Below are 23,785 nucleotides of genomic sequence, written 5' to 3'. Positions count from 1 at the left end.
ACCTATCCTGTGCATCTTTTGGGTTGTCCCAGTAATCGACTTCTTTCACTCGCATTATCTTTTGCCCCTCTTGTAATCTCCTTTAAGCAAGGAGCAAACAGCTTCCACGATTGGCTGGCTTGGAAAAACATTCAATTCAGTTTTTGAATTTTGACCTTCCTTGTTAAAAATCCCTCACTTTTGCATAATGTGCCAATGTAATCAGTAAACACAAGACAAAAGCTGTTCAGCTCAGCCAGCAATGTAAAGTGCTTAACAATGCCAGAACCTTAAGATTTACTAATTATTTGGTTATATGTTGTTGGGCTGTGACTTTATATTTAACAATTGTTAACTGGCTGAAATGAAAAGTGAGTTTTAAATGAGGCGAAGCCGCCTCCCATCCATTGACTCTATCTACTTAGCTACCAACCTGTCAAACACCAAATCTATGCTTAATTTTGTGTGTTGGAGGAAGATTATTAGCTGAATTTATGCTTCTTCGCCAAATCAAATATACTGGCTAGCTTTATTCCACTTACATAGATAAATACAATATCTAAATTGAATTGGATTTGTTTATTGTCATGTGTACAGAGGCACAGTGAAAAGTATTTTTCTGCAAGCAGCTCAAACAGATCATTTAGTACATGAAAAGAAAATACATTTAAACTAATTTTTCATTTCAGCCAGTTAACAGTTGTTAAATATTAAGTCACAGCCCAACAATATAGAGGGAAAGTTACCCGTAATATGAAATAAGCCTCGGCATTAGAAAAATTGGAATGCCTGGCAGATTGGTGTGACTAACAATATTCTGCGTGCATATAACACATAGCACTATAAGAAACTATTAAAATATTAATCCCCTGCTTCATTCCTTTTCTAATTATTCAGCCAATTTCTTTCATTACTTTACATTAGTTTCATATATTCATAATCTAGCAAAGATAGATTTTGGTATTCTGGGACTGAAATCACAAGGGAGTCCTCAGAATTGCAATAAAAAAAAAAGGAAAATCAAAAATGCCCCAGTTATATTTTAAGATGCTACAAATTAAAAAGTTCTTTATTCCACAACTACAGGCAAATATTTTAAATTTAGAAATAAAAAAGCATTAACACTTGTAATAAATTCATCCAGCAGAAGGGGCATGCAGGCAATCTATCACTTCTTGTTTGAAAGCAGGTTACCACTTTAACAACTAAAATCCTTCAATTTTCTAACTGAGACAACCCTTACAGTAAATTGTTCCTGGTCTGTACAAAATGTGCTCATTTGGTGACTGAGGGAGTTTGGGGAGTTGGGAGTGAGACGATCCTTTACTTTTCTACCTTTCCTCAGAAAAAGGAGTGGCGACGTTAGTATGTAGGACCTGTTGTCCACAATATACCTTAAACTAGAGGAAGTAGAAGTAAAGGGAGTAATTTAAGAGTAAGTTATCGCAGGGCAGCTTGGTCATGTGGAACGCTCTTCTTGTATGATGTGGGAAGTCAGGGACATGTCCACAGTGAGCATGTGTGCAAGAAGTGTCTCCAGTTGCAGCTACTCAAAATCCACATTTTGGAGCTGGACTGGAGTCACTAAGGAGGAGATCTTCATGGATGGCAGAGAGCAAGGTGGTCACACTGCAGGTAAAGGGTGCACAGGCAGAAAGGGAATGGGTGACTGCCAGACAGATTAAAAGCACTAGGCAGGTAGTGCAGGAGACTCTTGGACCCATCTCCCTCTCAAACAGGTTTTCCGTTTTGGATACTGATGGGGGAGATGATTTCTCAGGGAGATGCAGCAAGAGCCAAGTCTATGGCACCTTGAGTGGCTCAGGGGACGTTTTGGGGGGGGGGGGGGGGGGGGGTGAGAAAGGAAATAAATTCAAAAGTACCACCTCAAAAGGTAGCAATCTCAGGGTTACGCCCAGTGCCGCGTGCTAGCTAGAGCAGGAATAGGAGAATAGACCAGATTATTGCGTGGCTAGAGAGATGTTGTAGAAGGGAGAGATTTAAATTTCGGAGGCATCGGGACGGATTCTGGGGAAGATGGGACCCTGTACAAGCTGGACAGGTTGCACCTCAGCAGGACTGGGACGAATATACTTGCAGGGGTATTTGTTGGTGCTTTTGTGGAGTGTTTAAGTTAGAGTGGTTAGGGAAACAAAGATAGAAAGGAAAGACAGAAAAATAGAAAGTAAAGTGAAGGCAGAAGAAACCAGGGCGTTATTGAAAATATGGAAAGATGTTTCATTTGAAACATGGAAGTCTGGCAATATCTGATCTGAGAGAAACACAAGAGGATACAGGGAAAGATCCCACAAAGGGTTAACAGCAGCTGCAAAGTGCAGGATTGTAAAATGCAGATATCCTTGGTCAAGCAGGTTTGGCAAACAAGACAAACAGGATTTTGAATGAAGCCAAAAACAATGGCTCAGACCTTCATTGAAAGTAACTATCTTAGCGAGCAGCTGGAAAAGAATGGATGAGATTCAGTTGAATTTGGGACAATTCTAGGTGTGAAAATTTGCTAATACCAGGTAAATTAAAGAAAATTGGAGACCATCAGTCTATGAGAAACAGAATTCAAAGCCAAAATCAAAGTCAACATTATGAGCTGAGGACACAATTGGAAAATTAAACGAAAGAAATGACAGGAATTAAAATTCACACCTCTACTGAAACCAGAGCATTTTGAACATCACAAAGGAAATAATGTAATCAGATCTATGAGATGAGGTTATGTCAAAATGAATACTTAGCTGGATTGGAAGGTTTAGATCAAAGATACTTTTTACAATCAAAGTGAAATAAGTTACTTTACAATAAAGTCATAAAAACTAGATAACTATTAGAAAAATATATAAACCTAGAGACCAGAGCAGGAACTACCAGAACCAGAACTCAGAGAAAGGCGGAGAAGCAGAGTCAGCTTACAGTCAGCTCGGTCATGGGAAAGAGACAGTGCAAAGCAGCCGAGCTAAAACAGCCAATACATCGAAGGAAGACTAGAATTTAAAGAGTAGGCAGAGTCAGCTCAGAGACAGCCAGCAGAGCCAGCTCTCATAGCTCGGTACATGGGAAAGATAGGACACAGCAACCGAGCTCATCAGCGAATACATCTAAAGAAGACCAGACTTTAAAGAAGATTGATTGTCAAGGTGGGCCTGAAGGTCCCTTCAACCAACCAGAAGGATCCAGAAGCAAGATGTTGTTACCTTTCTGTAAAGACAGTAATTGCAGCTTTTAAAAGAAAAAATATAATAATAAAATAACTTAATTTAACCTGAAAGAGTGGTTATTCCAAAGTCTGCTTTACTTACTTAGCAATGTGGGACCCAGGGTCGATGCTACTAAGTGGTAAGTAGATGAAATCTTCGGTGAAGGTATGGGTTATACCGGGGGATAACTTGAAAACATAGTTTGACCTGAATAGCACCCACTGAAGCCTGTAACGGAGTCAGGGAGTGAAAATCCCTGTTCACCATTTAGAATGTCAGCCCTTTTTGGTATAGGGGGACTTCTAAGAACCAGATGTCCAGCACATCTTTGGGGTACACCCCCACCCCAAATGCACTAACCTAGAGTTCTGAATTAACAGCCTAAAAAGGAATAAATCCAGATGGACCACCTGGTATCAAGTTAGGCATCAGAAAGGAAAATAACACACCCAGCCCTGACAAGCCTGCAAAGTTTTCCTTACTAATATCTATGCGCACCAAAGTTAGGAGAACTGTCCCATAAACTAGTAAAGCAACCGCCTGACATATTCATATTACCCAGTTATACCTTACAGTCAATGTCCCAGGCACCACAATGCCTACATTTGTCCTTTCCCACCTGCAGGATATACACAAAGGGACTGACATAGCTGTGTACAGTTGGGGCGGGGTTGGAAGAGTTGTTCTGCGAGTCCGTAACATCGACACCGGACCCCGCCGCCCTCTCAGCTGATGAACCAATTCTCTTTCACATTGAACACCACTTGGAGGAAGCACAGAGATTGGCAAGGGAGTGTATTCTGGGTGGGAGGCATTTACATCCATCACCAAGAAATAGTTTGGTAGCACCACAACTGACCTAACTGGCTAAGTCCAGAAAAGTATAGCGGCTAGGCTGGGTCTGCAGCAGATGGTGAGGGAACCAAGAGGGAAAATACCTACTGAAGCTTGTCCTCACCAATCTACCTCGCACAGATATATTTGTCCATGACAGTGTTGGTAAAGTGACTATCGCACAGTCCTGGTGAAGGAGAAGTCGCTTCACAAGAGTATTTTCTAACAACGTGGTGTGTAGCATGCCAACTAGATAGATTTCAAACAGAACTAGCAGCTCAAAACGTGGCCTCCATGAAGTGGGCCATCAGCAGCAGTGGTAGAATCATACTCAATCACAATCTAACCTTTGCATATCCCTTTAACCATTACCATCAAGCCAAGGAATCAATCCTGGTTCAATGGAAAATGCAGGAGCGCATGCCTAGAGCAGCAACTGGAACAGTGTAAATCTGGTTAAGCTACAATACAGGGCTACAAGCATGTAGCTGAAGCAGCATGTGATGGACAGAGCCAGGTTATGCATTAATCCAATGGATCAGATCCAAGTACTGCCACATCCAGTTGTGTTGGTAGTAGACTCGCTTTCAGAAGTTGCTCTGCAAATATCCCCACCCTCAATGATGGGGCAGCCATCGTTGCAAAAGATGAGGCTAAAGCATTTGCCAACTATTTTCAGCTGTAGGTGCCGAGTGGATGACCCATCTCAGCCACTTTTGGAGGCCTCCAGCATCACAGATGCTGGTCTTCAGATCGGAGGATTATTTTTGCTTTGGGGGGAGGGGAGTTGCATTTGAGGAAGAACAGCTGTGCAGGAAGGGGGGGGGGGGACACAGCTGGAGCAAGGTCAGAAGATGACAGCAGAGGTAAGGGAGGAGTCTGCAGAGGGAATGGGGTTCAACCACACCGAGAGAAGCAGGTAAGATGGGTGAACCAAGGGAAAACACTACTGAAGTGCTGTAAAGTCACTTAGCTGACCCACCCCTTTCCACCTCCCTTCAGTCCAAGCACACAAACACAACTTGCAGGCCAACCACCATCCCACCTCCATTAAACTCCAAATGGGTACATTTAAAAGGTGTTGAGTTTTCATTTAAAAACTTTTTAATTCTTCCCACTCATCCTGGGGTTTTAAAATTACCCACATTATGATGGCTTTTAGTCATTCATAGTTGCTCAGTAAATGCGCATTAGAAGTTTGCTTTGATAAGGAAGGATGGCTCAAAGCCATTAACTAGAGTGGAAGTTCTTGTGCATAAAAATTGATAAGATATTGGAACTGTTGAAATCACTCAGCATAGCAAAATTATCAGTTTTCAGTAAAACATACATTACAGACAGAAAGAAAGGAACATACCATGGGATCCACATGAAATCCTAAATCAAAGCAAAACTTGAGATACGGACATAATCTGAACTTGAAGATCGCAAAGATAAAGTTTGAAAATCAAGGACTGTTTCTAATACTTTGGACAAGGCGGCTTTTTGTGCATCATTAGACCTAAACTACTGAAATGCGTATTTCTAGATAACATTGTACGTCATGGCATTTCACAGTGTTATTGCAATTGTAGAAAACTTAACTTCTGTATTAGTCCAATGTTGCTCTCCATTTCCAACATCAACAACAGCCAAGTTAGAAATCGATTCAATTTATTCTACAAATTATTCTGTAGTTTACATCTCCATTAAAAGACGACTTACATAATCAATGAGGTAAAGGATAATAATTACATAATCAATGCAGTAGGAAAATAAAGGAAATAATTATAGAACAGTAGCACAGGAAGTGCAAATAATACACTGGCAGAAAACCAGCAAGAATAAATTAAAGGACAGCTGTGCCAAGGATGAAATTCCTGTCTTATGAAAGTTCAGGGAAGTGTGTAAAAATCTGAAAGCACTCTCTTCTGGTACACCAACCAGCTGTACCAAATGTGGTACTGGGGCTGACAAGAGTGAAAAAGACATATAGGCCGAAATCAAGAGAACTACCTGTTTATAAGGCCCTGTCTGGAATCAATATTGGATGCTTGCCGGACCACTTAAGTCAGCACAGTAACTCATTAGCACTAAACGGAACTTTATCATTACCCAATTACAGTATTTGTCATGTTTAACACAAAATGACAAAAGACCAGGCTATATGTAACTAACGTGGAGACACAAGAGATCAACTTTGCAACAGTAATAATGATAAACAAAGAGGCCATCAGACTCCATAATTGACCAATAGCTATTCAGCCACGGGTGTTTCAGAGGACACTGGATTTTGATTAAATCACCCTGGTTAAACAGAGTACTCTGTTTATTTCTATTAATGAGTTTAAGTCTTGATAAGACAATAGAGCGCATCTGGTAGGTGTGCGTATATCAGACGTCAGTGCTAGCAGAAGCTGGATAAAAGAAGGGACAACCTGACTGTGCTGTCAACCAGCACAGGCCCTTAGCCCCGAGCTCAGAATAGATAGCCACACCAAGTGATCGGGGCCTGGTCAGCCTCCTTCACTAGTGCAGGTAATACCTAGATTCTCAGTAATGAATCAGAGTCATCTCTGTACCATATTGTCAAAAATCACAATTAAGCTAGCTGTTCTGAATAAAACGGAGTTGTACTAAATTCAGGTGTCTTTATTGTGCCTGTCTAATCTGAACGATCATGGTCTCAGTACACAGGTATATATATATATATATATATATACACACATATATATAGAAAAACTTTGCACATATCAACTAGTGCCTAACAAAAGGGCAGTGATCTGCAAACTAATCCTGGACCTGAGGAAAGCTGTGTCACATAGTGATTGAAAGACAGGAGGGCAAATGCTACAGATAAAATAGAAATGCAATAATATCTAACATACTTATGTTAGTACATTTGTTTGTTCAATTGGATTGGTTTAATTTGTAATCTTTGGTAAATTCCCTGTAGGACAAGTTCAGTTTAAAATGGCTTTCCTTGATAAAATTGAAAAATGTGTTGGCATATTTATTGGACTCCACTAGCTTGTTCACATTATGTCAAACAGTTGTGACATTTAATCGCTACACTGAGGCGAAAAATAAAACTGTAAAGAAGCAAATGTACTACAGATTAATGACATCAGTGAAGCCTTTTGTATAAATTATAACTGGATGTAGTTGCATGTATTTATGAACAATTAAGAACAGGGATTCGAAAACACAATATTTAAGAAACAATAAAAGTCTTTCAGATTGGGCGGCGAATGTGGAGAAGGTACAGAGCTGGGTCAGAGGGGTTGACTCCCAATGGGTCAGAATGGAGGAGCGTTTGGGTAGGGGGTCGGGATTGAAGGCGCTAGCGACAGCGCTGCTCCCGGCGGCCCCGGGGAGATACAGGGAGTCCGGTAGTAATAGCTTTGTTGAGAATTTGGAGGCAGATTCGACAGCACTTCGGGTTGGGGGCAGGGCCAAGGGAAATGTCGATTCGGGGGAACCATAGATTTGAGCTAGGGAAGTGGGATGGAAATTTTCGGAGATGGGAGGAGAAAGGAATTAGGACACTAAAATATTTGTTTCTTGGGGGTCGTTTTGCGGGATTGAAGGAGCTGGGAGTGAAGTATAGGCTGGAGCAAGGGGAAATATTTAGATACATGCAGGTTCGAGACTTTGCCATAAAGGAGATACAGAGCTTCCTACATAGCTGGAGGAGGTGCTGACAACAGATGGACTGGAGAAAGGGGTATCAGCGGTTTATGGGGCTATTTTGGAGGAGGAGAAGGTGCCGCTAGAAGGGATCAAGGCAAAGTGGGAGGAAGAGTTGGAAGAGGGTATGGAGGAGGTGTTCTGGTGTGAGGTGCTCCGGAGGGTGAATGCTCGTGTGCGAGGTTGGGGCTGATACAGCTGAAGGTGGTGTATAGAGCGCTGCTTACAAGGGCGAGGATGAGCTGGCTCTTTGAGGGGGTCTAAGATGTGTGTGAACGTTGAAGGGGGGGGGGGGCGCTGCAAACCACGTTCATATGTTTTGGTCCTGTCCAAAGCTGGAGGATTACTGGAAGGAGGTGTTTTGGGTAATCTCTAAAGTGGTGCACGTGAAACTGGACCCGGGCCCTCGGGAGACCATATTCGGGGTGTCGGACCAGCCGGGGTTGGAAACGGGTGCGGAGGCAGATGTTGTAGCCTTCGCCTCGTTGATCGCCCGAAGGCGGGTCCTGTTAGGGTGGAGATCAACCTCACCACCCTGTGTCCTGGCGTGGCGGGGGGACCTGCTGGAATTCTTAACGCTTGAAAAGGTCAAATTTGAACTGAGGGAAGGATGGAGGCGTTCTACAATTCATGGGCATTATTCATTATGCACTTTCGAGAATTGGATCACATCGAACATTAGGGGGGTTGGGGGAGGGGGACTGTATGTGTTAATGGTGACTATGGGTGATTCCCGATTCCTTTTTGTCATTTGTTTATGTTAACATGCGGGCCAATGTCTGGGGTTTGATGGGAGGATGGGATCGTTGTTATTGATATGGGGACTGACATTACATTCGTTACTGATTATTGTTTATTGTTGGCTGTAAATTTGGGAGAAAATGTGAAAAAGGAGATTTAAAATTATTTTAAAATAAATAAATAAAAGTCTTTCAGTAAATGTAATTACCAAAAACTTGTGAGCAGCTCTTCAAATCTGTAAAATTGGATTGAACAGTTAACGTCTCTAAAATTAACTGAAACAATTATTCCATGTGGAAATATTTTGGATATAACAATAATCTTTATTAGTGTCACAAGTCGGCTTACATTAACACTGCAATGAAGTTACTGTGAAAATTCCCTATTTCATGAATGTTTACTATGCCACAATGGGACACTGCAATGGGAAATCCTGGGCGAAATTCTCCCATCAGGAGACTAAGTGCCGACGCCGGAGTGAAAACCGGATTGTTTCACTCCGGTGTCGGAGGCCGTTCCCAGCCCCCTATTCTCCCGCCCCCGGGGGGCTAGGAGCTGCGGCGCGTCATTTACGCGCGCCGGGCCTTGGCGCCACGTAAAAACGGCGCCGAGTAAATGACACAGCCGGCGCCGCATAAATGACGTCATCCGCGCATACGCAGGTTGACCGGCGCCAACCCGCGCGTGCGCGGTTGCCGTCCTCCCCGCGGCCGCCCCGCAAGACGGTGTCGGATGGATCTTGCGGGGCAGCGGAGGAAAGGAGGTCTTCCTTCAGAGAGGCCGGCCCGCCGCTATTTTGAGCCCCACCACCGGGTGCAGGAACCCCCCCCCCCCCCCAGGCCGTCCCTCCAGCGTTCCCGCGCTGTTCCCGCCGACAGTGACCAGGTGTGGACGGCGCCGGTGGGAACCTGTCGTGTTGGGCAGGCCGCTCGGCCCATCCGGGCCGAAGAACCGCCGCTCACCCGTTACAAACAGCGAGCGCCGATTCTCCAAGTGGCCAGCCATGATTCTCGCCACGCCGGTTTGGGGGGTGGGGGGTGGGAAAATAGCGTGCGGGTGCCGGGGCGGCGTGGCGGGACCCGCGCGGCGCCCCGGCGATTCTCCCACCCGCCGTGGGGTTGGGGGGGGGGGGGTGAATTCCGCCCCTTGTTCCCCACACCATTTCATCTTTCAGGACATCGCAGGTGAAGTTACCCATCTGAATTTGCTCTCCCTTTGTGGCTGCGGACAAATTATTTGCTGGCAACCACTTTTGATGCGCAAAGAATTTTGATGAATAGGAAATGGAAATTAAATCAAGTCAGTTTATGTATGCTAAAGTTCAAAAAATTTGGATGGGGCAAGAAATGAAACACATACTTTCAAAAGATTTATTCGAGATCATTACCATAAAGCTGCAGATTTATATTTTTCTGCAATATTATTGTTCGTTTCTGGTGAAAACTTTCAAAACTGACAAGTGCAGGGAGACATACATTTTCCTGGATTTACTGGCAATCAACAGGATAAGAGAAATGTTTATCAGCGCAGTTGAGTGAGATGAATGGGCAGCACGGTGGCACAGTGGGGTAGCCCTGGGGTAGATCCCGGCTCTGGGTCACTGTCCATGTGGAGTTTGCACATTCTCCCCGCTTTTGCGTGGGTTTCGCCCCCACAACCCAAAGATCTGCTGGCTAAGTGGATTGGCCACGCTAAATTGCCCCTTAATTGGAAAAAATGAACTGGGTACTCTATAAAGTAATTTTTTTTAAAAGAGAGAGACTAATATAGTAAGGATGATTATGTGTTCATAGAATCACAGAACCCGCATTCGGCCCATCAGGTCTGCACCAACCCTTTGAAAGAGCACTCTACCCAGGTCCACTCCCTCGCCCATCCCACCACGCCCCCATAACCTGCATATCCCTGGACACTGTGGGAGAAGAACAGACATTATTAAATTTAAATGGTTTAAGCAAAAGCAATACATTCTGAGCATTTATGTCAGCACAGATTGGCTAAAGAGCCTATGTTGTGACTTCCTGCAATTTTTAATACTCCACCATTGGTATACTGGCTTCAGCTGCCCAAATCAGAAATTCCCTCCCCGAAGCTGTCTACACCTCCCTCCTTCTTTCCCTTGCTTCTGGGAGAGCTGCCGCTTAGAATGGTAGGTAAGAGCTTTCGATATTTGGGAATCCAGGTGGCCCGAGAATGGGAGGTACTGCAAAAAGTTAAACCTATCCCGGTTGGTAGAACAAATGGAAGGGGACTTTAAGAGATGGGACATGCTCCGCTATCACTGGCGGGGAGGGTACAGACCGTGAAAATGACGGTCCTCCCCAGATTTCTGTTTGTCTTTCAGTGCCTCCCCATCTTCATCCCCAAGGCCTTTTTCAAGCGGGTGAATAAGGTTATTTCGGGGGGGGTCGGCATGGGAGCAGATTGAGGCAACATCATTTAAAGACACAAGTTTGGGGCACTGGTAACAGCACCTCTGCCGTTCCCGCCGGCCCGATACCCCACAAGTCCGGTGGTGGTGGCGGCTCTGAGGATGCAATGTAGGAGATATAAGAGTGTGGAGGGAGCATCGATTTGGACCCCGATTTATAATAACCACAGGTTTGTACCGGGTAGGCTAGATGGCAGGTTCCGGAGTTGACAGAGGGCAGGAATTAGAAGGATGGGGGAATCTATTTATAGGCGGGAGCTTTCTCAGCTTGAAAGCTTTGGAGGATAAATTTAAATTGCCAGCAGGGAATGGTTTTAGGTATTTGCAGGTGCGAGACAGTTGAGAAAACAGGTGCCTGCCTTTCCGCTGCTGGTACCACGGGGGATACAGTATAAAGTAGTCTCCAGTATCTGGGTGGGAGAGGGGAAGGTATCGGATATTTACCAGGAGCTTTCGGAGGCGGAGGAAACTCCGGTGGAGGATCTCAAGGGCAAGTGGGAGGACAAACTGGGAGGAGAGTTAGAGGCAGGTCAATGGCCGGATGCCCTAGGCAGGGTTAATACCTCCTCATCATGTGCCAGGCTTAGCCTGATACAATTCAAGGTAGTCCACCGGGCACACATGACAGCGGCTAGGATGAGCAAGTTTTTCGGGGTAGAAGATAGGTGTGCGAGGTGCGCGGGAAGCCCAGCAAATCATGTCCACATGTTTTGGGCATGCCCGACGATTAGAGGATTTTGGCAGGGTTTTGCTAAGGCAACGTCCACGGTACTCAAAACATGGGCGGTGCCGAGTCCGGAGGTGGCAATCTTTGGAGTGTCGGAAGAGCCAGGAGTTCAAGGGGCGAAAGAGACCGACGTCTTGGCCTTTGCCTCCCTGGTAGCCTGGAGACGGATCTTGTTAATGTGGAGAGACTCGAAGCTCCCGGAAATGTCAGCAGAAGCAGTAATGAAGCTGCTACATATTGTGGGGCACACACCCCAAATCTGATGTATAACAAATTGGTGGGCAGTTACAGTGGCTAACCTCTTAAGTAGATTTTGTATAATTGATGTCCGAAAAGATATAGAATGTCAAACTTCCTCCACAATACCATCAGCTAGTAAAAACATCTGCTGTTACAGATGGGGCAAGGGTTTCAGTTCTTCTGTTTATCAGTGATTTCAGAGTTAACTGGAAGTTGCGCGCACCTTTAGCATTGCATAACCCAGGGGAAGGATGAGGTTTTTAAAAATAATCGTGATTGTTTAATGCTTTTTAGAATATTCTAAACATTTGTGCTAATCCACCTAGTTAGATTAGTCAGTGGATGAGGTAAACAATTCTTGCACTGTAACAAGAGTCAATGTTGTTAGGGGCTGTTTAGCACAGGGCTAAATTGCTGGCTTTGAAAGCAGACCAAGGCAGGCCAGCAGCACAGTTCAATTCCCGTAACAGCCTTCCCGAACAGGCGCTGGAATGTGGCGACTAGGGGCTTTTCACAGTAACTTCATTTGAAGCATACTTGTGACAATAAGCGATTTTCATTTCATTTCATTCATGTGCCCCAAGAACTTCCTTTCCCACTGACCATACTTCTCGCAGCATAGTCCTCAGCATTGTATTCTGGCCATTCTCAGAGCATGCACAAAGCTGTAGTAAGAGTGGGATGCCTGCAGTATGTTCCTTTATTGGTCAAAAGTAATTAGTGGAACAGTGATTTATTCAAGGTGAGAATGAATTAAACAATGGTCAGTTTACCCCCATTAAAGCTCTGGCCACATGGTACAGCACATTAAATACCGAATGGTCCTATCTGCAGCGTTAATATGAAAACAGTAATACAAATGTCGGCAGCTAAGATTCAGCTTTTCATCAGACTGCCAGAGAATCAATACCTTGATTAAATAATAATGATGGATTTATCTCGTTTTTCATCTGAAATATTGCAGATTGCGCACACAATGGAGCTAAAAGATATGATTATGACAGAGGAGCTTATAAATTAAAATATATTTGTATAATAGTAACATTGCTGAAAAAAGCTTCAGCACCATGTCTCTCTTTTCAACAAGTTCTGTACGACAGAGTGGCTATTTGCATAATTATTGATCGCATCTTACATTACCAAATAGGATTTCCTAATTTAGCCATTTTCTGAAAAAACATACATTTATTCTGAATGTAACACTATCTGTGGAGTTATTCAAGTGTGTATGGCACAATAGAATTCAAATTTTACAAATGGAAATGTCAAACAATTCCTGGGTACTTAGATACCACAAATACAAATGTATATATATATATTTTTTTAACAAGAGCTTAACTTCTAAATCCTGGTGCAATTCTACCAGTTGGAATTGTTTTTATATACAAGCAGCAAATAAAGAAAATCCTTTTAGTGAAAGGATTTGAAATATTATTAAAGGATTTGAAATATTATTAAAGGATAGCTAATCAGGTTACTGGCTCAGCAAATCCGGTGTTTGAAATTCAGTGAGGCCCAAACAAAATCATTATTGAACAGTTGTGGTTCAGCTGCACTGAAACGGCTGACTCAATTCCCACTAGATGGACAAAACAAATACATTAGGAATAAATGGCAGTGACAATTTGCACCATTCTCCATGTGGCCAAGTCAGGATGCATTTTGTACAGAATGAAGATTGGTGCTGACACTGGGTGACCACAGAAATTTGTTACATGATGAGGTGGCTGCCGGTCAAATGGGTTACTATCTTGTAGATTAATGGCTTCAGGAGTATTTTGCACGTCATTTTCATTTGCCAGTTTAGAGAATACAGATACACCAGCTCCTCCTGATTGGGGGGGGGGGGGGTGGAATGGGGTTGCAGTGGTGAAAAACATTGCTGCCGCTGTCAGCCTACCTATTTTCTCTTCACATACTTTAAAATAATTTATCTAAGATCTAACTCTATTTTGCATTACAACCTGAACCTGCTTCCCTTTGTAAAAGGTAGATCCAATGCCCATATTTGATCAATGCTATTCTGCAATGGATAGATTGCAATGGAGTGCCTTGGTCAAGTATGTCCTATGTAGCATTTTGAATTGAATTAGGCTCACCCGGGCATGTGGTTGACTCTATAAAGGGGTTCTCTCCAAACCTTGCCAGTGAGTGTAGGGCCCAAGTCACTCTCCCATTTCCCCCCCACCCGGTTCAGAGGGGAGGGATCAGATGAATGATGAATGTGGCTATATAGATAGACGACTCCCACCCCACCCCACTGAGCCGAGGGTAGAATCTTCTCCAATAAGGCGGCACGGTGGCACAGTGGTTAGCACTGCTGCCTCACAGTGCTAGGGACCTGGGTTCAATTCCACCCTTGGGTGACTGTCTCTGTGAAGTTTGCACTTTCTCCCAGTGTCTGCGTGGGCTACGTCAGGGTTAGCACTGGAGTAAATATCAAATTCTTTCCAACTAGCCAAATCTTCATATTCTGCCTCTCGTCGATTTCAATTTTGTTTGTGGCCACCAAAACATCCTGATCAGAAGGAATTCTAGTTCCAGTGGTATTCCTCGATTGTTCTATGGTCCTTGATTAAGTCAAACTATGGACAGTACTGCCCCATCTCTTCTTGGACTATACATGACCTTTCCCTCCTACGATCAGCAGTTCTGCTGCCAGTATGTAATAATTTCCCAGGGCCAGTGTCCATTCCCGATCTGCAAAGGGAACTTGCACTTTATTTTCTTGTTTACCACAGTTTTACCTCATTTTACGAACCATAAATCTTACCTCTTGCCCAGTATATTGAACGTTTAGCCAGTGTTTGAATCTCCCTACAATGGTCACGTTCTTCCATTCACTGACCCTTCGGAGACGTTTTTCCTCATCTCTGTCCTAAATGATCTATCCCGTATCCACAGACTGCGATCCTTGGTTCTGGACAAACCCACCATCGGGAACATCCTTCCTGCATCTACTCGGTCTAGTCCTGTTAGAATTTTATAGGCCTCTATGAGATCCCCCCTCATTCTTCTGAACTCCAGCGAATACAATCCTGACCGATTCAATCTCTCTTCATAAGACCATAAGACTTAGGAGCGGACGTAAGGCCATTCGGCCCATCGAGCCCACTCCAGTTTCTTCTGACCAATAGAATTCGCGCACACAGTCGACACGGGAGGGGGGCAGGTAGCCCCCTAGTGAGGCTGATCACGTGGAACGTGAGAGGCCTGAACGGACCGATAAAAAGGGCCCGAGTGCTCACGCATTTGAAAGGACTAAGGGCAGACGTGGTTATGCTCCAAGAGACGCACCTAAAGGTGGCGGACCAAGTTAGGCTAAGGAAAGGATGGGTGGGACAGGTGTTCCACTCAGGACTGGACGCAAAGAACAGAGGGGTGGCCATTTTGGTGGGGAAACGGGTAGCATTTGAAGCAAAGAACATCGTAGCAGATAGCGGAGGTAGATATGTAATGGTGAGTGGTAGGCTGGAGGGAATGGAGGTCGTGTTGGTTAATGTGTATGCCCCAAATTGGGACGATGCGGGATTCATGAGACGGATGCTGGGGCGTATACCGGACCTGGAGGCAGGAAACTTGATTTTAGGAGGGGACTTTAATACGGTGCTGGACCCGGGGCTAGATAGATCCAGCTCAAGGACCGGAAGAAGGCCGGCAGCGGCCAAGGTACTTAAGGGGTTTATGGACCAAATGGGGGGAGCGGATCCATGGCGATTTCTTAGACCTAGGGCTAGGGAGTTTTCCTTCTTCTCCCATGTCCATAAAGTGTACTCCCGGATAGATTTATTTGTGTTGGGAAGGTCGTTGATCTCTAGGGTGGAAGAAGCTGAGTACTCAGCCATAGCGGTTTCGGATCATGCCCCACATTGGGTGGACCTGGAATTAGGAGAGGACAGAGAGCAGATTAGATGTGGGACTGATGGCGGATGAGGGAGTGTGTGCAAGAGTGCGGGGGTGTATTGAGAGATACCTGGAAGTCAATGACGACGGCGAGGTCCCTGTGGGAGTGGTCTGGGAAGCATTAAAAGCGGTGGTCAGAGGAGAGCTGATCTCTATTGGGGCCCACAAAAGGAAAACAGAGGCCAAGGAAAGGGAAAGATTACTGGGGGAGATTTTAAGGGTGGACAGGGAATTTGCAGAGACCCCGGAGGAGGAATTGTACAGGGAGAGGAGACGACTCTAGACGGAGTTTGACCTTCTGACCACCAGAAAGGCGGAGGTACTGTGGAGGAAGGCACAGGGGAGGAGGTATGAATATGGGGAAAAGGCTAGTCGCCTGTTGGCGCATCAATTGCGAAAGAGGGCAGCAGCGAGGGAGATAGGAGGAATTAGAGACGAAAGGGGAGACACAATGCGAAGGGCAGGAAAGATAAATGAGGTGTTCAAGACCTTCTATGAGGAACTGTATAGGTCTCAACCCCCAGAGGGAGAGGAGGGGATGCGGCAGTTCCTGGACCAATTGAGGTTCCCGAAAGTGGAGGAGCAGGAGGTGAAAAAAAAAAAGAAATCTCGCACACTGATCAATGTCGTCATCTTCCCCCTTTCCCATCATACGTCACCTCAAAAAGCCTGTTGTTCCATTTTGGACAATGATACTTTGAATCTGATTGGATACTCTGTTTGTAATTGCCCAGGCATTCATGGAAATCATTCTTCTGTTATTACTACCCCTGGAAATCATTCTTCTGTTATTACTACTATTCCTGGGTGGCATGTGGTGCAGTGGTTAGCACTGGGACTGCGGCGCTGAGGACCCGGGCTCGAATCCCGGCCCTGGGTCACTGTCCGTGTGGAGTTTGCACATTCTCTCCATGTCTGCGTGGGTTTCACCCCACAACCCAAAGATGTGCAGGGTAGATGGATTGACCACTCTAAATTGCCCCTTAACTGGAAAAAAAGAATAATTGGGTACTCTAAATTTTTTAAATTACCACTCCATTCCTGTCATCTGCCAGATCTGGTCTCCACCCTCATTTTGTTTGTCTGTGATTCCTCTGCTGTATCTAGGCCCCCATATCTGAATGATTACAAAACACTGCGAGCACTGAATCCTCCATCTTTTGTGACACTGTCCAAAGTCCCATTTGTGCCAAAAAGGCTGCTAGAAAGGAGTGCTTTCCCATGAACTTGTTTTTTTAAGCCTCAATACATGTGGCAGATAGTATCAAACAGCAGGTCTCTTCCACCGTTTGCAACGTCAAACTGCAGACTATACCCATCCAGCCCATGCTTGCAAAACACAATGTCCAACATTCCATGACTGGACAACATTTGCTCAATAATCCTCAGTGTGAAGAATTACACTGATAATCAATGTAAGATGTTTAGTCGGGCTCGCAGTATGGCGCATTTGCCTTTGTTGGAAGCTATATATATTAATACACAGGTCCCTACATAAGTAGCATGTACATACACTGTGCCTGTTTCAGCCAAACAAAACAGTGATAGCCGTTCGCCGTTCATTCCACAGAGCAATAACTTGACCAGTGTCAAGTTGTTTGGTTTAAATTTCAAACAATGCTTGGCAGTTAACTGTTTGTCACAGCAACTGGTGCTTTCTCCATGGCAACACCTCTACCAGAGTCCACTTGCCAACCAATCAACATCCTCTTCTCACACAGTATAATTTCCTCGACAGTGGTATTCTTGCAGTTGTCCTGATGAGTGCAAGGCAAAAAGCTTCGACAAAGTGTCTCTTTCAGTAATACTCAGTTCTGCACTACCAAGCGACTATTAATCTTGTATATAGTCTGTTAAATTCCATAATATATTCCTCTATTGAATTACCGTCTGTCTTCCTAAATTTATCAAAGTCTGACCATGCCTCTTACGCATTTAATAGATTGTCTTTCGCATAAATGTTATCCATAAATCTTCATAGATTATCTAAACCTTCCTCAGTGACTAACTGATGAGTCTCTAGCTCCAGAAATATCTTGTAAACGAACCTTTGTTTGCTGGGAAGTGACAGTACCATGACCGAGCTTTTTTTTCCTCTTCACTAAGGATGCAACCCGTGTCCATATATCTAATTCATTTCTACTTTAGTCTTGAGGTTTATATTCTGGGAATCATCAGTAGAAAATCACACCCTGACAATTTACGCTTGGTTTCAACCAGTCTTCTGAAAAGTAACTCAGATTACAGCATTGTGTGCAAAATCCATTTCTTCATTTCCAATCTTGACCTTTAGGCAATCATTCTCTGCCACCATGTTGAATGGATCCAAGCAAGATGGTGAAGCAAAAGACATACGGTCTTTTTCTTGTTCCTAGGTTTATTCACAGGATGCAATATTACAGATCAATGCCTCCAAACTACCATCGTACTGCACCAGCTGACTTTCTTTATGCACTTTTTAAAAAATTAAACAAAAATTAATAAATTGAACAAAAGATTAAAAATGACAGGCGGCCCTGATGGGACACTGCATCTGAAACAAAACGTTAAAAGGAAAGTTGGGGGGGTTGATGGTGCTCCCATGCTCTCCAAGCCCTGCAATGCCCACAGTCATGGAAGACCTGAAGCATACCAGTGGACACCGCATACCACCCGGCCGAGAATGGAGCCATGCTAAAGGAGCAGGCAGTGGGGTCAGATGACCCCTTCGACCATCCCTTGCATGAATCTGTTAATGGTCAACTTGTCCAGACCCAGGAACAGGTTTATGAAGAGGTCCTCCTCCCTCCTTGCCCCCTCCGCAATGGGTGACCATGATTAGGAGCACAGGACTGAAGTGCAAACAGAGATTGAGGTTGAGAAGCTGTTGCAGCCCCTACGAATAATGAAAAGGGGGCTGCAACCTCAGGCAGTCTACGTAAAACTCAGACTTCCCCTCGGCCACAGAAAAGACATGTGGCATGGGAGTCTGTAAACATCTTAATTTACGATTGCATGGCACTGTTTTGTGTAACATCCTCCACCCCAGGTCTGATGGAAAAAGGGTGGGATCCCACGTAGAGAGCCCTCCACTGGGGACCTCCTCCATCGTCAGACAGCAGAATGGAATGACAAGATATGTAACTTAACTTCGAGTGACCCCAAACTAAATCGCTGGCTTTGAAATCAGACCAAGGCAGGCCAGCAGCACGGTTCAATTCCCGTAACAGCCTCCCCGAACAGGCGCCGGAATGTGGCGACTAGGGGCTTTTCACAGTAACTTCATTTGAAGCCTGCTTGTGACAATAAGCGATTTTCATTTCAAGAGGTTTAGGAATCCTTTTTTCTTTTTCACAGTGCAACAAAGCAGTCACTAATTAAAATGAATCAATATTCTGTCATTTGCAAATCTTACTTCACCTTGAGCGACACACCTTATGGTATATGAGGATATCATGTGCAGATTTGGAAACTCATTTGTCAATTAAGTGTTCTTTTCAGACTGAAATGGAGGATTGTATCCTTTTGGTTAAGATAAAATCATATGTTACACCATGTTTCCTTGTCAGAATGGTTAGAAGTCTGTAATACTCGGACAACAGGCCTAAGCTGATTATTTGAAAGCGGTGCAGCAAGGAACATAATATAAACGGCAAATAATCTAAACATTTCTTCTACATAGGCGCACCCCATTTTCAAAACTAGCCCTGTATATGATATGAAAAAAGACCACATTTGGTGAGGATTAAAAATAGTGTGGAAGAATATTATAAATACTGAGCAATTTATAAAACTTGCAAAATTATTTGCTGATAATATGAAAAATATATCTCAGGAGCTACAATGGGCATTTATCATTTGGAGTTACATTAAAAACATTCTTCATCGTGACCCCATGGTTTAAGAATACCTCACAGTAACACTTTAATATCAGCACTACTAGTTTATGCTATTTACTAATTAGAAGCTATGCAGAACATTGAGCCTCTGGGGTCCAGAGAAAATCATATTCGTGCTTCTGAATGAATAAGGTTTGTCACGGGTGAATGCTTCAACATTGAGCCTTGGGAGCTAATACTTCAATGTGACATCGCTAGTCCCAAGCTTTACATGTAGTTTTAAGGCAAAATTTCCCAGAAAGTGATAATTAAATAAGTCCTTCTTTAAAAAAAAACGGAAATTAATATCACTCCACGACTTCTGACAAATTGCACACTTGAAGCTTTGTTGCTCACTGCTCTTTGTCTAGACATGCTTCACAGTGTGTTAAAATAGCTTTGCAAGTTTTTCTTTTCAGTGTACAACAGGCTGCCAGGAGAAATGAAAAATGGAAAGGTCCTTCCAAAACTTACCAAATAGCCCCATCAATCCCCATAAACTTTCTCCTCGTTTTGCAACGAGGCTGTACGACTATCATTCCATAGAAGCCCAAACCGAGAGAGCAAGACAGCATGCTATATGTGAATTGAATACAATTTGCACAGCTAGGCCCACACCATTGGAATGATATGGCTAGCCAACTAGAAAATGAGCCAAATTCTAGACACAACATAGAGTCATAAGCCCATCTGCAATGAACGGCTTGCAATGCAAACTTACTGAGGAGGTAGAGCAAGTGTGGTAGGCTGAACCTTAGGCCGACGCTTTGCGGATACACCCATTTGCATAGCCGAACGTTTCAGAGACTGTTGGTTTAACAGGCTGGAAGCCAGACCGGCATGATACTGGAGCTGAGAAAAAGAAGAAAGAAAAAGTATACGGTCAGTTTAGGAGCATAAACAATAAAATCCAGGCATCATAAATCCCCTGTGGTGAAATATCGAACAATAGTAACATCTTGGAGAAAGATTTGTCTTTGATGCTGAGAAATATGGAGAAACAAAGCTTTTTTTTTTTAATTACCCCATAATACAACACATTACCTGTAGCTGGCCTGCTCTCGCGCCACTGTCAATGCTCTTAGTAAACATATGAAAGGGGTCAAAAGATCACTCTCCCAGCAATCTTCACAAACTGTGGCAAAGTGAAGCCTTTGCTGACTTTTTCCCAACAGGCACATGGCCAAAATTGAGAACTGTGCAAGAAGGTATCAGCAAACCCATGTCACACAAACCAATGGTAGACATGTGGAAGTCCTTCTGGCCCTTCCAAGCCCTGGCTCACTGTTAGTTTTCATACACATGGGGGCTGGTTTAGCACAGGGCTAAATAGCTGGCTTTTAATACAGACCAAGGCAGGCCAGCAGCGCGGGTTCAATTCCTATACCAGCCTCCCCGAACAGGCGCCGGAATGTGGCGACTAGCGGCTTTCCACAATAACTTCATTTGAAGCCTACTTGTGACACTAAGCGATTTTCATGGTCCTCCAGTTTGTTACTGCTGTTCAATCTTATTATTTTGCCAGTTATTTATACAAGACCAGGATTCACCTGGATCTTGTCATCTTTTAAAGATGATTCTAAATCTCTCCTTTTCCCATCAACTTCCTCATATGATCCGTATTTTTCAGAAGTGTCAAATAAATACCTTCTGTCCCCAGGTATTTTGGGGGGAAACTTTGTGCATTCCGGTGGCATGGACATTACTCACCTACAAAAAATAACCACATTGTATGTTGTTCATCCACAGAATAAATGCTTATCCTCAAGGGATTTCATTCTTTCTCCGTACTGGAAGCGATTCTTCCATTGTTTAGATGCATTGCCTATTCCCTTGTGACCAGACTGTTTTGTGTCGGTCACTGTAGTTTTTGCAATGGTTTCTATCATGCTTTCCTTACAGGGTTTTTCTTTCTTTGTTTTACCTCATTTTGTTTGGTTAATTCACTTAGTCATATTTGCTTCGTCTAGGCTTCCTTGACCTTGGTGCGTAATTGTCTTAAATACCTCAGTATTATGTCTTTAAAGCTTTTTAAATATATCCTCAATAGGTTTTTTTGAATTATAATTTCAGTTAAGGTCTTTCCTCATTCCTTTGAAGGTGTTCCTTATCAGTTTAACCTGATTCGTGTAAATCTAAAGGCATAAAGAAAATTCGCTTTACAAGTGAATGTACACAAAGATAGATTACAATCATGAACAAGACTGAAATACCTTTAAGAATTTAAAAAATATATATTGCAACTGGACTCTGGTGATTTGTCATCAAGATTAACGAATTACCCATTCATTACTCTGCCTTTTAAATGCTTCCCCTTCACTATCATAGATTATCATAGAATTTACAGTGCAGAAGGAGGCCACCCAGCCCATCGAGTCTGCACCGGCTCTTGGAAAGAGCACCCTGCCCAAGGTCAACACCTCCACCCTATCCCCACAACCCAACCCAACACTAAGGGCCATTTTGGACACTAAGGGCAATTTATCATGGCCAATCCACCTAACCTGCACATCTTTGGACTGTGGGAGGAAACCGGAGCACCCGGAGGAAACCCACGCGCGCACACGGGGAGGACGTGCGGACTCCGCACAGACAGTGACCCAAGCCGGAATCGAACATGGGACCCTGGAGCTGTGAAGCAATTGTGCTATCCACAATGCTACCGTGCTGCCCAGTTGCCTCTCAGGCTCACCCTGAATAAACCAGAGGCACTCTCTCTAGATTCTCTCACAACTCTCACTGATTGTTCGAACTCAACTTTTCCATTAAATCCAACACTTTCTCTCTTGACCTCCTTCCTACTAAAAAAAAAAACTGGGATGAGCCTCAGGAAGTAGACAATTTTCTCAGACTGGACCATTTTCATTATTGGTTCAAGCCACATAAACAGAGGTCAACATTAATTGAGATATCTAAATTACCATCTGTCTTTCTAAATTCTATATTACTTGGGCTTCTAAGTTATTAATAATAGTAATCTTTATTATTGTCACAAGTAGGCTAACATTAACACCGCAATGAAGTTACTGTGAAAATCCCCTAATCGCCAAACACTGCCGCCTGTTCGGGTACACTGAGGTAAACTTCAGAATGTCCAATTTACCCAACAAGCACGTGTTCTGATTTCTTCTGAATATACATTATTTTTAAGTAGTAGCTCAGGGAGCTGCAGGAAAAAAGGCAACAAACATGTGAAAAAAGGAGGAATTTTAAACTTCGTAGAAGATGAGCCAATGTTCTGTTGGAAAGTGAAGGTGTAATTCTACACCCACTGGGATCAGGTAACCTATTTTGATCCATAATTTTCCAATGTTATATATCAAATATCCAACATTTGTGGAATATGATTCTGCCAAAGGTGGCACAGTGGTTAGCACTGCTGCCGCACAGCGTCTGGGACCCGGGTTCAATGCCAGCCTCGGGTCACTGTCTGTGTGGAGTTTGCACATTCTCCCCGTGTCTGCATGGGTTTCCTCCAGGTGTTTAGCCCAGTCCAAGGATGTGCAGGTTAGCTGGATTGGCCTAGTTAAATTGCCCCTCAATGTCCAGGAATGTGCAGGTTAGGTTATGGGCTACAGAGATGGGGCGGGGGGGTGTAAATGGGTAGCTCGTTCAAAGAGTCAGTACAGACTCGATGGGCCAAATGGCCTCCTTCTGCACTGTAGGAATTCTATGATTCTGTCCAACTGCAGTGCAATGATTTTAAAACAGGCTGTTCAGATGTAGAACCCGATTTCTGTGAAGTAAAGTTTGAGTCAGAGTTGCTACAGATTGGCAGGGCAATGCTTCTGCTTTGGTGATGCACATAATTAAAAATTGTAATGAAAAATTAATCCAATTGCCTTATCATTAACCTAGCTGATGCTGCTCACGGTTGAACACATAACTAGTCCAATCAATTCCAACTCCTTTAGAAGATTTCGATTTGTGAGAGGATACAAGTAGTGCATTTTCAAACTTTACTTGCTTGACAACCTGCTAAATGCAAAGTATAACAGAACAGCCTGGGCTCTCTTGTGCCACTTTGTGGTGATCAGAGTTGATCATCTCTCAGAGTAAGACAGTCCTCTCACTGCATCAGAGTCAACTCTTTTAGATTCAATAAGTGTGCAGATTGTTATACTCAAAACCTTTCATAACATGGCTTCTGGATTGGTTTAACCATCAATACAGAATCTGTACTTCCCATCTAGAT

At 43.8% G+C, this 23,785-nt stretch overlaps 1 protein-coding gene across 3 annotated transcripts in view; it reads right to left on the bottom strand.

Annotated features, from left to right (window-relative positions):
• med27 (mediator complex subunit 27) overlaps window positions 1-23,785 on the bottom strand; it is a 287,097-nt gene that overhangs the window by 167,838 nt on the left and 95,474 nt on the right. For all 3 annotated transcript variants that reach the window (XM_072488608.1, XM_072488607.1, XM_072488606.1), the window contains exon 3: window positions 20,312-20,442. In XM_072488608.1, the coding sequence (XP_072344709.1) occupies window positions 20,312-20,442 (131 nt within the window). The remainder of the gene's footprint in view (window positions 1-20,311; window positions 20,443-23,785) is intronic.

The sequence above is a fragment of the Scyliorhinus torazame genome, chromosome 22 (genome assembly GCF_047496885.1).
Source record: "Scyliorhinus torazame isolate Kashiwa2021f chromosome 22, sScyTor2.1, whole genome shotgun sequence".
NCBI classification, from domain to species: Eukaryota; Metazoa; Chordata; class Chondrichthyes; order Carcharhiniformes; family Scyliorhinidae; genus Scyliorhinus; species Scyliorhinus torazame.
This window is presented reverse-complemented; position numbering and strand designations above follow the sequence as displayed.